Genomic DNA, 13,063 nt, shown 5'->3' with positions numbered 1-13,063 from the left:
TTTATAACTTAAGTGAAAAAGGATGGAAACAAATGTTACATTTAACGATAAACATATATATTATTAAAATATAGCCAACGATATAAGAAATGGAGGGACACTTGAGAAATATAAGAAATGGAGGGACACTTGAGAAGTTGAAAGAGACTCGTCATCATAAATGATGTCCAATAAAATCTCAAAATTAGGTTTATAATGAATCCATCACATGGGTTCAACTAAAACCTCAGAATCCTTACATTTTATTGATAAAACATAAAAATAAAAAATAGAAATCACTACACTATGATTATCAACTTCAAAATTCATATGCCGACATGTTTATAAACTTTTAAAGATGTACAAAGAATACAAATTAAAATGTAATCTTAAAGATGTACAGAGAGTAAAAGTTAAAATGATTAAAGTCAAACTTACAACAATGGCATTAATTACCCACTGGTACCAACCAAATCTATAAAATTACCCTATATTTCGTATGATGCTTGTTATGAGGGAAATAAAACTAGCGCAACAAAAATAAATGTTACTTAATAATTTACACGCTTCATTATTGACCTACACTTGAACACACTGAGTGCACCTTATCGTTAAGCATCTGATTAAATTTGAATGTGTAATTCGTTAATCTGTTGATCCTCAAGTCAGCATACCTACAAACACAAATTGAAGACACTAACATAAGGGGCATAGCAGTGGGAGAATTTTTCTTATATTTATTATCTTTTAAATATAAGAAAAACAAACAGTGGGACACTTTTTCCATTCTCTCTCACTGTAGGGAAATAGCAATTTGAACAAATGCCTAGGTAGCATAGAAACAATTTACCATCCTAGTTCATAATAAAGAAAGCTAAGATATTGTTGATCCAATATTATACAATTCAAATGTCATTGAGCAAAGTCATATTGATTAGAGAACTTACTTTTCTTTACAGGGAGATTTTCTTTTTCAAATAAATCAGCAAAGGATGTAGATGTGGAAGTAGAAGCCACAATATTAGAAGCACGTTTTCTTTTGATAATTTCAAACCTTTGTGGATGTTGATTTTCTTCAATTATTTGGGAAATAGCTTTCCCTCCGTGCAATCCTTGTGATGTGTACTTATCATCATCATCTTCATAATCACTTAGGTCCACGATCTCCTTTTCCAATTTGAATTTTACCCCTGCATGTACAAAGAATATGTGCTAAAACTTAACATTATTTTGTTAACATGTTCAGGCAAAAGCTAGGAGAATGAAGAGTAGTAGATTCTGGAATATGAGTAAGAAATTGGTTGTTGTCTCAACATTTCTTGAAAAATACAGCCTTCGGCTCTACAAGTAATTAACTACGTATACTTTGATCAAATTCAGAGCAGATACATGTAATTTTTTTTTTGTATGGATAAACAAAATGAGTTACCTTCTTTGCATGCTTCTGTTTGTTCTTTCTTTTGTTCTTATTGAAAGAAAACATTTTCAGGAGAAAAGAAGAAAACACAAAAGAGATGACTTGCAGTTTAAAATTAGGAGCCTCAAAGATGACCAGAATTCTACAACAAATCAAGCAATGGGTTGAACATCTGAGGAAGACAATGAGAACAATGATGAGTTTGGCTTGAGGATAGGAACGAAAAATACCTTAGATTGGAAACATGTGTAATTTGTTTGTGTTGAGGTCCAATGAATGGTCTCACCTACCATGTGGATCACTTGCTCACTACCTTACCTTGCATTTGCAAGTGGACATATTAGTCTATGCTTCAAAATTAAAAAATTCATTATGTAAACTTGGATGAACTTATTAATGATATTCTTACTTCAACAACAAGATTGGATGAAGTGAGGAGTGTGTGTTCTTAAATTTTGTCTACTAGTTGTTGCAAACTGTGATGATTTTTTGAGTATTTGAATGTAATCTGGTTCAGTCTTCAATTAATCCAGTTTGAGTAAGAATTACTTGCCTCGCCACACCATTTCAATTAATTTACTAAAACATGATTTCCGCCAATAGCCATTTCCTTCTCTCAATAAATCTCATGGTTCAGGGCATAAAGAAATGTGACTAAGGTATATTAATCAATTGTGTAATCCAATTAAAAAATTTTAAAGGAAATTATAAAAGGTAAATATGTATAATAGATGTAAGAGATGAAAAAGAGAACAAAATTCCATTTCCATACCTAATGCACCTACAACATCCTCCTTGTTCCCTTTTTTAGGAGACTGACCAGTGCCAGAATCAGTAGAGTAATGAGTATTTTCATCCCTTTGTAAAGAAACAGGTTGCCTAGTGTCATTTTCAAGCTCGTGGTCACTAACATCCTTTTCATCTTTGAAAGCGAAAGAAACTCCAAGATTAGGATCCACTTCAGTGTTCCCAAAATCAGAGGCATCTTCACGCATCATTTATTTTCTTTGCAAGGATGGTTCCCTTTCTAGCTTTCTTTGTCTGGTTCACCACGAAAATGGTAAGGATTCTGTCACAGGCAATGGTAAGGTATGAACCAGTAGTATACAACAATGCTACTTACTAATATGCATATATCTAGCTCTACCATGAATGCATGCGCCACAAAAACATAAAATTAAAAAGGAATCGCGTTCTGCGAAATTTCACCAACTAGGCCAGTGACAATTTAAAAAGATTCCCGAAACATGGAACTTCAGTACAAAATCATGTCAATATTAGAGTGTCCCTACAATTACCAGAAACCAGAATTATGACAAAACATATTGAGTCGAGAACAGTCGTGATTCTACCATTTTCCTTATACAAACTCACTCCCGAGTCTTAACCACTTCTTAAAACTGCGATAAAAAAATTTTGAAGGAAAAAAAGGACAAAAACCTTACCTGTGATTACAATTGCTGATATGGATCTTCTTAAACCTTCAACATAGCTTTATGGACCATGGTTTCCTTGTGTATTTTGATGACAATAGAGAGGCAGCGGTTGTGGTGCCATGTTTCGGTCGTTGCAAAAAATCTTGTTGAAAATGTTAGAAGGGGATGAAACTATGTTGGTTTGAGGGGTTTATTGCGGGTCCCTAGATTTTCGGAAGATAGATGGAGGAGGGATTTCAAAGAGAGAAAAGCCAAAGAATTAGGGATTTAAAGGAGGGGAAAGACATAAAGGATGAGAAATTGAGAAGCAAAGGGAAGCCATTCGCCAAAAAAATCATGGCGCAAAGTGAAAGTTCAAAAACAAGAAAAAGACAGTGGAAAGGATGGGTAAGACGCATAAAAACGCGATTTAGGTAGGGTTAGGATAAATATATGCAAACTTATTAAAACAAAACCGTCGAAACTTTATTTTAAATAAAAGATAATAATTTTAACTACGTTCTTGTAATCATCCACCAAAATTTTAAAATTAAAAATATAGATAAAACATAACTGCGATTTTTATTAAACCCTTTCTAAAATACATAATTTTTGTAGTGTTATATGTAATTTTCAATTTTTTTATAGCAGACAAAATAAATTTAATTTTGAAAGTAATTAATATTAATAACCATTACTCAAATTTATCATACATTAAATCCTATTTAAATCATTATTACAAGAACAAATGTTTTCTAAAAATTACATTTAACAGCATTTATTATTAATTTATATTTAAATATTTACGTTAAAATTTATTACAACATTTAAGATTAATGTATTATCGACGATAAATTTATCTCAATTATTTAATTAATTTATTTTAATAGTTTCCCTTCAAAGTATACATATTACTTTTTTTAATTACAAACTTTCAATATACATGCATATATATATATATATATATATATATATATATATATATATATATATATAATTATTCATCAAAACCCAATTTATAACTGGTGTTTGCAAAGGTCCATATTTTTGTTACCTGTAATTTAAAAAAAGGAAAATGACACTTGAACAACCATTTTTGACAACATTTAGACACGCGCACACGTGTCAAAATCTGAGTGGTCCATTTTCATTTAATTTTTCCAACTGGACCACTCAGATTTTGACACGTGTGCGCGTGTCTAAATGTTGTCAAAAATGGTTGTTCAAGTATCATTTTCCTTAAAAAAAAGGTACGGGAATAAAATTATATATAATTTTGTTTTGGAAAATATACTTTAACAACTTTTATTTTCCTTTTATTTTCTATAAAATTTGTATAAAATGAATATAAATATAGTTTATTAATTTTGAAATGTGATGCAAGCTTCGAATTTGAAACCGGTGGGTACACCGTAACACAGCCATCCACGCTAGTCACCATGGGAGTGCGTGAGTCACACCTTTCCGCCAAACTAAATAATCAAACCCGTGCTTGCCAGCTATTCGCCGTCTCTGTCTCGAAGCATTGAAAACAATATTCTTATATTCTTATTAATAAAAATATAGAGGAAGAAAAATTCGCAGAAAAATAAATAAAAAATTGATAAAATGAAGAGGTTAAAAATAGAAGAGAGAGAGAGAGAGAGAGAGGGAGTGAGGGCTATTTTTGTCATGGGAATGAATGAATGGGATCCAAAAGTAAAAATAAGTCCCTCGAAAACGCAATCATGGGTGGCAGAAACGGAAGCACAGCAAGAACCAATCCCAACCTTTCGGTTCTCCCACAAATAAAATAGTTAACAAAACCCACTATTTGTTGCTCCCAATCCCTCTCACGCACTTTCCCTGCCTCTCTTTCTCTCTCCAACATCTCTCTCTTTCTCTCACATCCCTAATCAGATCCCGCAATGGCCAGCGCTCCTTCTCCACGCGAAGAGTTCGTGTACATGGCCAAGCTGGCGGAGCAAGCCGAGCGCTACGAGGAGATGGTGGAGTTCATGGAGAAGGTCTCTGCCGCCGCCGAGAACGAGGAACTCTCTGTCGAGGAGCGCAACCTCCTCTCCGTCGCTTACAAGAACGTCATCGGCGCCAGACGTGCCTCCTGGCGCATCATCTCCTCCATCGAGCAGAAGGAGGAGAGCCGAGGCAACGAGGACCACGTCGCCGTTATCCGCGACTACCGATCCAAGATCGAGAGCGAACTCTCCAACATCTGCGACGGAATCCTCAAGCTCCTTGACTCGCGCCTCGTTCCCTCCGCTGCCTCTGGTGACTCCAAGGTCTTTTACCTCAAAATGAAGGGCGACTACCACAGGTACCTCGCCGAGTTCAAGACCGGTGGCGACCGCAAAGAGGCCGCAGAGAGCACGCTCTCCGCCTACAAATCTGCACAGGTTTTCGATATTTTTTCATATTCTAATTTTCGTGTTATAGATCTGTTTGCTTTACTCGCCAGATTTGTGATTTGATTGATTGTGAGTAAATTATTCTTATGCGCGCGTGGACGCTCACGCGCGCACCATTTGGTCAATTTTTTTGGTTAGAATAGGGGAATCTAATACGGTTAAAGTGACTTTTTGTAGCTAAGCAGGTTTAAATTTGGAAATCACTTGTTTAGAATCTTAAATATTAAATTGTTAAATGATGTTTGGTCTGTGTTTGATCTACGATTCAAAATATGTTATTATGTTTCAAATTTTATCTTGGAATTGTGGAATCGTTACGGACAGCGATGATGAAATTTGGAATATACTTTTCTGAAATAGAAAGGGCTAAGAGGTTGAATAGTGTGACAGTGGGTAGAATAATATCGCTGGGACAGATTTTAATATAACTCTGATTTAAGTTAAACTTAATTTTGCAAAACTTTACAAATAGTTTTCTAAAGAGAAGATTTATATATTATAAATTGGTCTTTATTATATAAAAAACTTTCAAAAGTATTAAATCATTGAATCGTTTTTCCTGGCGAATTTGATCTACGGTTCAAAACTTTTGGTTGTCTGTTGCAAATTTTAGGTCTAGAAGACTCTGGGTTCTCTGTGGTAACGGTGGTTTTGGAAACGAAGTAATTGAAATTCAGAAGTTATTTGTCCGCAATTGTTAATCTTAAGTAATTGAACAATTTTTGCGTGCGTGTTTGATTTACAGTGACTTCCATATTGTAACGTGAAGTAGATTTATAGCATTGTAAGAAGATTTTCTTTTGTTTGAACGGTTTGTTTGATTATATTGCGAACTGTATATTCCGCTTTTTTGTTTTTTCTGATGTTTTGGTTTAACTTTATTGTGTGTATAGGACATTGCAAACTCTGAGCTGCCTCCAACTCACCCTATTAGGCTTGGTCTTGCTCTGAACTTCTCTGTGTTTTACTATGAGATTCTTAATTCTCCTGATCGGGCTTGCAGCCTTGCAAAACAGGTTAGTGTTAAGAAAAACTTGTCTTTTTATTTTAATAAATGACTATTCGATTACATAAGATATTTTTGCGGTAAAAACAAAACAATGGCTGGACGTGGTGAAATATTCGAAGTTAGCGGTTAATGAATTGGAATAATATATTCATTTCATTGCAACAACAGCATACTATAGTTTCAGTAATGTCTAAGTAACCTTGATGTTCGATTCTGATGACTAATTAAAATCATAAAATGTTAAATGATCGTAACTCGTGATTTTTGGTTGGCCTTCTTATGTAAAAGGTGTATGTAATCGTGAACATTTCTGTTGATTTTGAAATTCACTAGGCTTTTGACGAGGCAATTGCTGAATTGGATACACTGGGCGAGGAGTCATACAAGGATAGCACTTTGATCATGCAACTTCTTCGTGATAACCTTACCCTCTGGACCTCTGACATGCAGGTATGACTTTTGGGATTTCCAACATTTGTAGAGTAATATCACTTTATTCTCTTCAGAGAATCTATACATTGATTTCGGTGTTTATTTTGTTGGGTTTTCAGGATGACGGTGCAGATGAAATTAAAGAAGCCGCGCCTAAAGGTGACGGGGAACAAAATTAAACAAATCATACCGCTAATTAGTCGTTGAACTTCCCTTCTATAATGCTTTCAAAGGGAGAAAGTGCCGATTGCTAATCTCGATGTTACTGAGATTTTAGGCATTCCATGGTCTTTGTTATGAATTGTGGATGCAGTGGGCTATTTTAGTTTGTCCTTCCATTTGTACGCGTTTCTGAATTGCCTACTTTCTTAATGACACTGAAATTTCCATTATATGCTCGTAGAATATCAAGATAATATTCTCTTTGGCAAACATGATGTTGCTCATTAATTTAGGATATGAAATTGTGACACCTTTATTTGTTTTATTCGAAAGCCTCGGAATCATAAATTTGACAGATTTTAACGTGCTTTTGTTTCGTGTGAGGATTGCCAACTTCAGTCTGTTTGGGTCTGTTTTAATTGTTCTTGAGAGCTATTTTTTCGCAATGCACATGGGTTGATCTCATGGATGTGTTTGTTATATGCAGAATATTTTGTAACTTTCTATTGCCTGTTTGATTCCTTGTTTTTAGTGGCTGAATAAATTGGATGTAGTGAAAATACGTAAATTATAGGGACTTCGGAATTTTCATAAATAATGATCCAGCTGTCAATGGTTAATGCGGAACCAAGGTGAGGGTTTGATTATTTCTCGGCTTTTTATATGGTTATGGAAATGCAATCCGTACCAATTGATCTGATTATTATTGATGATGGCACTATGATTAAGGTTCATAAAATTGAAAATATGTTAGAATCATTCGAGGCTTACAAAATTATAAATCGTATAATCATAATATATTTATTTGAAATTCTTCATTTTATATTTATTTAGATTTGGATAAAGAGATGAATATCTATGTTACCAAATGCTAACTTATAATTGTCTTAATTGTGTTTTATTTAATTGAATGATGTAATAGAAAGCACTTTTATTTTGTAATTGAGTATAAATTTTGCTTTTTTTAAAAAAAAAACATTTGTTAGCTAGTTGGATTTTATTTTAATTTAGACGGTTACAAGTAAAGTGTGTAATGACCCTAAAATATAAAACAAGTCTATATATAACATTATCACATATGCAACTCTTGGTCAGACTTAACCAAATATATATATATGTAACATGTTTATATACATTAGACTAATCTTAGACTTTCCATTAATCACGGCTTTTTCTACTCACGTTAATAACAATCATAACAGAAAAAACACAATTAAAAAAACAATGAAGGGTAAGCTAATAATAACTTTGAACATATATATCATAATTTTTTAAATTAAAGGAACTTAAATAGTAAATTATCAATCCACTCTAACAATCAATTTTGCACACATTACAAAAAAATAGACATGTATATACACAAGTTTAATTTAAACTCAATTATTCATATTCATGTTTGACTCATACTTTAGAAGCCTTGTATTTGTTATGAAAAATGAAATTCTTAAATGTTACAAATCAATAATGGTACTTAGTTCTCCATCCTTCATGATAAGGTAAATTCACTTATAATTTAGTAGAAAATGTTCTTTATGAGTATGTGAGTTTAATAAAGTTTAAGATGATTTCAAAATGAGTATCCCTAATTAACGCATAACTTTAAGGTTTAATGTCTCAATAGGTCCCTATTTTTGTTCAGAATTTGAAATAGGTCCCTTTATTTTTTGATGTCTCAATTAGGTCCTTATTTTTGTTAATTTGATGCAAATAAATCCTTTCCGTCAATTTCATCAAACGACGTTAATAAATGTGTGACGTGGCCTTACACGTGTCAATACTGTCCTCAGGCCACGTCACACATTCATTAACGTCGTTTGATGAAATTGACGGAAAGGATTTATTTGCATCAAATTAACAAAAATAAGGACCCAATTGAGACGCCAAAAAATAAAGGGACCTATTTCAAATTCTGAACAAAAATAGGGACCTATTGAGACATTAAACCTAACTTTAAATCACTTTGTTATATCATTCATCCTTAAAAATGACATTGTAATATAATAAAAATTACATCATTTAACTTAAACACCTCATTAAAATCATTTACCTCATTTTACTTGAAATTTCACATTAATTTCCCCTATAATTTCTCATACAATCATTTCTAAATTTTAGCATACTTGCTCAGTAAGATCGTTTACTCGCCTAACGAGCTTTTCGTAGAGAGTTATTTGCTCAGCAACTTGATGTCTCGCCCAAAGAGTCTATCATTGGGACAAAATGCAAAGAAGTTCACCTAGTGAGAACATACTCGTGTAGCGAATCCCCCTCCCGTTACTCTTTGTAAAATTCGAATTTGGCTTTCACTCATCGAGCAGGCCTCCCTTGACTGTCTTCCAAACTCATTTTTGGTATTCGTTCAACGAGATAAGAGCTCATATAGTGAGTCTGCATAACACAAACATCAAAATTCTGCATTTTGACATTACAAACCAATCCAATAGTTCTTCTCATGCTTTAAACAAATCACAAACACACCCAATTCATGATTGAACTTAACATCTCAACCATAATTAATGCCTTTCGATATTCATACCATGGAAACCCCAAATCTAGGACACACATAGACTTGCATAAGAAAACCTTCATCTCATTTCACCAGTTAACCATAATTGAACATACCAATTGGTCATACAATCATAGTTTTAAACGCAAAATCAACAATCAAAACCAAACCAAACATATAATAACTAAAATTAGCTTCCCTCACCTACTTAAGAACTCACACACAAATATCCCTTGGTCTCTCTACTCACTCCTATTCATAGAGAAAGGAAATATTTGCACAAGAAGAAATCATATAAATGATCTGATCATAACCTAACAACCCTAATTGAATAAAGATCCATCAAAAAATTCTAGACTAAACATGTAATTCTACATCATATACATACAATCCTAAAGACCAAAATTGCTCTAAAAAGGACAAATGAAGAACTTACTCTATTCAACAAAGTGATATGATAGAAAGGTAGGCCTCATGACTATGACTCTTACTGTATACTCCAATCTTTAAACAGATGAGAATTGAGATTAAAATTGAAAAGAGATAATAAAGAGAAAATTTAGATAGAAGGTTTAGAGAAATGATAGTTTATAAAAATGATTTTTTATTTATTAGAAATCTATTTATTGTTTGAATTTTTATTATTAATCACTATTACTCTTAGACTTTATTCTAAGTTCTCACAGAGGTATAATAAAATATATTTTTAATTTAATTGAATGATATCCTGGTTGACAATATTTGGTTAGATGAAAAAAATATGTTTAATTGCACTAATATTAAATTGAGTTGTGATTCGATTGTATTAATCTTTAATTGGGTGATGTTGCATAATATAAATAATAATGTGAACTTTTAATTCTATTAAATTTTAATTAAAGTTTAACTTAAACTGTTTAGGTTTTATTTGAACTTAATTTATTCACATAGAAAGGTGAACATGTAGTGCAATCGAGAACTTATAAAACATATTCATACAATTTTACGATTTTATTTGACTATCCTAATTATTTTACTATGTTACAATCAATGTGTGAGATTTGAATAAAAATATTATATAAAAGTATAGATATTATAATTTTACAATTTAAATTTCGATTTCAACACCAATTCTAAGAATGATCTTATTCTCAATTATTCTTTTAGATTTTTATTACTATAATTTCTTGAAGATATTTAAAATTATCTCTTTCAATATTTAATTATGCGTCATCTTGCATTGAAACATGTCATGTCGAGTATTTTTAAACGGGTTAGTTTGTTAGTTTTTTTTCTTTTCTTTTTGGTCAAATGTAAATAAAATATTGAGATGGTTTGTCTTAAATTATTGGTTTTATGTATTCTATATTCTATATTATAGTAATGAAAATAGAGATGTCTTTTTTCTTATCGGCTAATTAATTTTTATTTATTTGGTAGTTCTTTTTTATACCATCTATAAAATTGTTACTATATAATCTTAATTAATTTCTAATAATGTAAAAGTAAAACACTTGACAATATTGTATACAATTATAAAATAAAAAAGTAAACAATGAGAAAAGATAAAAGTGAATACAACAATTAAGGTTAAACGTCAAAAATGAAAAACAAATATTAGTGTTTTGAATCATTTATTTGAAGTTAGGGGAAAAAAACTAAGTCAAACAATTCACACGTACTTGATTCAAATTTAAAGTGAATCGGCAAAAAGTAATCAAATTAAATTAGTTTGATTAAAATTTAAAGTAAAATGCACTGATTAATCAAATTAACTCGAACCAATTTACTAAATAATGAAGTAATTAATCAAATTACTTTAAAGTTTAAGACTATTAAGTTTTACAAACTAAGACTTAATAATGAAGTAATTAATCAAATTTAGAATGTAAATTACTATCATTGTTTATAAGAAATAGGTGGGTATGTATGTTAGCAAATCATCCATTTATTAAAAAGCTACATCTATAATTTTCTTAAAATAAAACTTGGTAATTTAACCAATCTAGATAGGTAGATAAGTAGAGAATAGGTTAAAAAAAATGCAGTCATAGAGAAGAGAAAGGAAAATTTGTACAACATGTGAACCTTTGACCAATAATAATTAGGTGTACGGGCAACTAGGCCCCATTAATGCTTTTCTTTTTTGAAAACAGAATTCAAAATTTCTCAAATAATATTGCACCTTACTTATTTTTAATTTTACTCTTATTTATAACACTCAATTACTTAATTTATCATGATTTAAAAAATGATTTACTTAATTCATAGTAACATGTGTTTTTTTTTTCTTTCTAAATCATCCTAGCCATTAATATTTTCTATTCATCTAATTGTTTTAAATATTTTTTTGTTCAAATAAATTAATGCACAAAATATGTTGAATTGTTTTAGAACAAATGTATCTTCGTAAAATACAAAATAAATACAAAAAAAAAACACTTTGTTATATATTTTAAATTTGGTAGACTTTTTTAACCAATGTCTTAAGAAATTGCTCTCTCTCTTCCCCATCACACTTTGTCTCACAAAATTTCTCACTCAAGTTAATTTCTTGCGCTAAATTTACTAAAATATAGGGTTCAATAATTTACCAAAGAAATAGGTTAGAAAGTCTAATAATAAGTGAAAGAAAGTTAATGTAATAAATGAAAATAAGAAGAGCAACATATATAATTAGAACATGTGTTTATTGGCCATAAAAAGTACAGCCATGAGGTTCTCTGGTTGAAGGTTATGGGTCTGAAAGCCCAAAGGATGCATTCTCTTCATGGGTGGAATAATTCCACTTTATTTTCAATGGCTTAGTTTGGGTTAAATATATTTTTTATTTTTAAACTATTTTTAAAAATTCTGTTATTTTAAATTAAATATATACATATTTTGTTTTTTTAATTAAAGTTGTTTAAAATATTTTCTGATTAAATGACATGTGAAAGCTAGATTATAATTTGTGAAATTTTTCTATCAATAGTTAAACATATTGTTATTTAGTAAAGATATTTTACATAATTTTTATAAAATGTAGAAACGAAATAATTATATATTTAGTTTAAAAATGAAACAATTTTTTAAAATAATTAAAAAAACATTTAATTCTATCTGTTTTTGTCACTTTCTTTTTCTTTTGAAATTTAAGCTAGAATCATCACCTAATTCTTGAATCTATTGCTCTTCATATACTTTTCATTTGTATTTGTTCATACGAATTCCATAGTTATACAGGGTTATACTCCTTAGACTTTGGTGCTTTATTCATTGCTTACAATACACATCTTAAAGAATTGTCTTACGATGCTATGTCAAGAAAATAATTCAAGCTAAAGTACAACGGAGAAGGATAGTATTAGTCTAAACAACTATATGATCAATCAATTAAAAACTAGGTTTAATACATATTTTTATCACCTAGTTTGTTAATTTTATTCAAAGTGATAATCTTTTTAAGTTGTTCAGAGTGGTCTCATGTTTTGTAAAAATGATTCAATTTGATTCCTTTTGCTAACGACGTTAAAAACACCAACGACATAATATCCAACTTAGTGAATGACCTGTCCAAGTTTTTCATTACGTAACAACGTCAGGTGAATTACGTGGCAACGTGAGGTTTATTGATGTGCAAATGTTAAAGGTTAAAGTTATTGGGTAAAAGGAAAGGGGGGTTAAAGTTCGTATTGAAGATGGTTAGGGTTCGCGGAAGTTCTTTCCTGAATTGAGCAAAGTCCTTGTGACGAGATAGATATGACTTCTTTCTAAAGT

The 13,063-nt window shown here is 31.0% G+C and overlaps 2 protein-coding genes across 4 annotated transcripts; one reads left to right on the top strand and one right to left on the bottom strand.

Moving 5' to 3' along the window:
* Positions 1-320: 320 nt before the first annotated feature.
* LOC148205141 (uncharacterized) lies at positions 321-3,211 on the bottom strand. Of its 3 annotated transcripts, none has more exons than XR_015785037.1 (5): positions 2,842-3,211; positions 2,169-2,465; positions 1,627-1,714; positions 927-1,169; positions 321-653 (listed from the first exon to the last, which is right to left on the bottom strand). XR_015785037.1 is itself a non-coding variant. In XM_088109974.1 (4 exons), the coding sequence occupies exons 2-4, from the start codon at positions 2,392-2,394 to the stop codon at positions 640-642; spliced, it is 483 nt and encodes a 160-aa protein (XP_087966100.1). In that variant the 5' UTR covers positions 2,395-2,465; positions 2,842-3,211; the 3' UTR covers positions 321-639. The 3 variants fall into 3 exon arrangements, 1 of the variants encoding a protein (XP_087966100.1); XR_015785036.1 differs by having other exon boundaries at positions 1,627-1,709; XM_088109974.1 differs by lacking the exon at positions 1,627-1,714.
* A 1,334-nt stretch (positions 3,212-4,545) lies between these two features.
* Positions 4,546-7,144, top strand: LOC124827836 (14-3-3-like protein). Its single transcript, XM_047300987.2, has 4 exons — positions 4,546-5,204; positions 6,110-6,232; positions 6,559-6,675; positions 6,777-7,144. Exons 1-4 carry the CDS (start codon positions 4,719-4,721, stop codon positions 6,834-6,836), a joined length of 786 nt encoding a protein of 261 aa, XP_047156943.1. The 5' UTR covers positions 4,546-4,718; the 3' UTR covers positions 6,837-7,144.
* The last annotated feature ends 5,919 nt before the right edge of the window (positions 7,145-13,063 follow it).

Source organism: Vigna umbellata, chromosome 1 (genome assembly GCF_029865625.1).
Source record: "Vigna umbellata cultivar VRB3 chromosome 1, Vumbellata_1.0, whole genome shotgun sequence".
Taxonomy (NCBI): domain Eukaryota; kingdom Viridiplantae; phylum Streptophyta; class Magnoliopsida; order Fabales; family Fabaceae; genus Vigna; species Vigna umbellata.
This window is presented reverse-complemented; position numbering and strand designations above follow the sequence as displayed.

Bases quoted from the DNA above. Each gene is read 5' to 3' on its own strand.
- LOC124827836 (XM_047300987.2), top strand. From the start codon at position 4,719: ATGGCCAGCGCTCCTTCTCCACGCGAAGAGTTCGTGTACATGGCCAAG. The intron at 5,205-6,109 runs GTTTTCGATATT...TTGTGTGTATAG, and splicing joins CCGCCTACAAATCTGCACAG to GACATTGCAAACTCTGAGCT. The intron at 6,676-6,776 runs GTATGACTTTTG...TTGGGTTTTCAG, and splicing joins TCTGGACCTCTGACATGCAG to GATGACGGTGCAGATGAAAT.
- LOC148205141 (XM_088109974.1), bottom strand. From the start codon at position 2,394: ATGATGCGTGAAGATGCCTCTGATTTTGGGAACACTGAAGTGGATCCT. The intron at 1,170-2,168 runs GTATGGAAATGG...TTGTACATGCAG, and splicing joins GGATGTTGTAGGTGCATTAG to GGGTAAAATTCAAATTGGAA.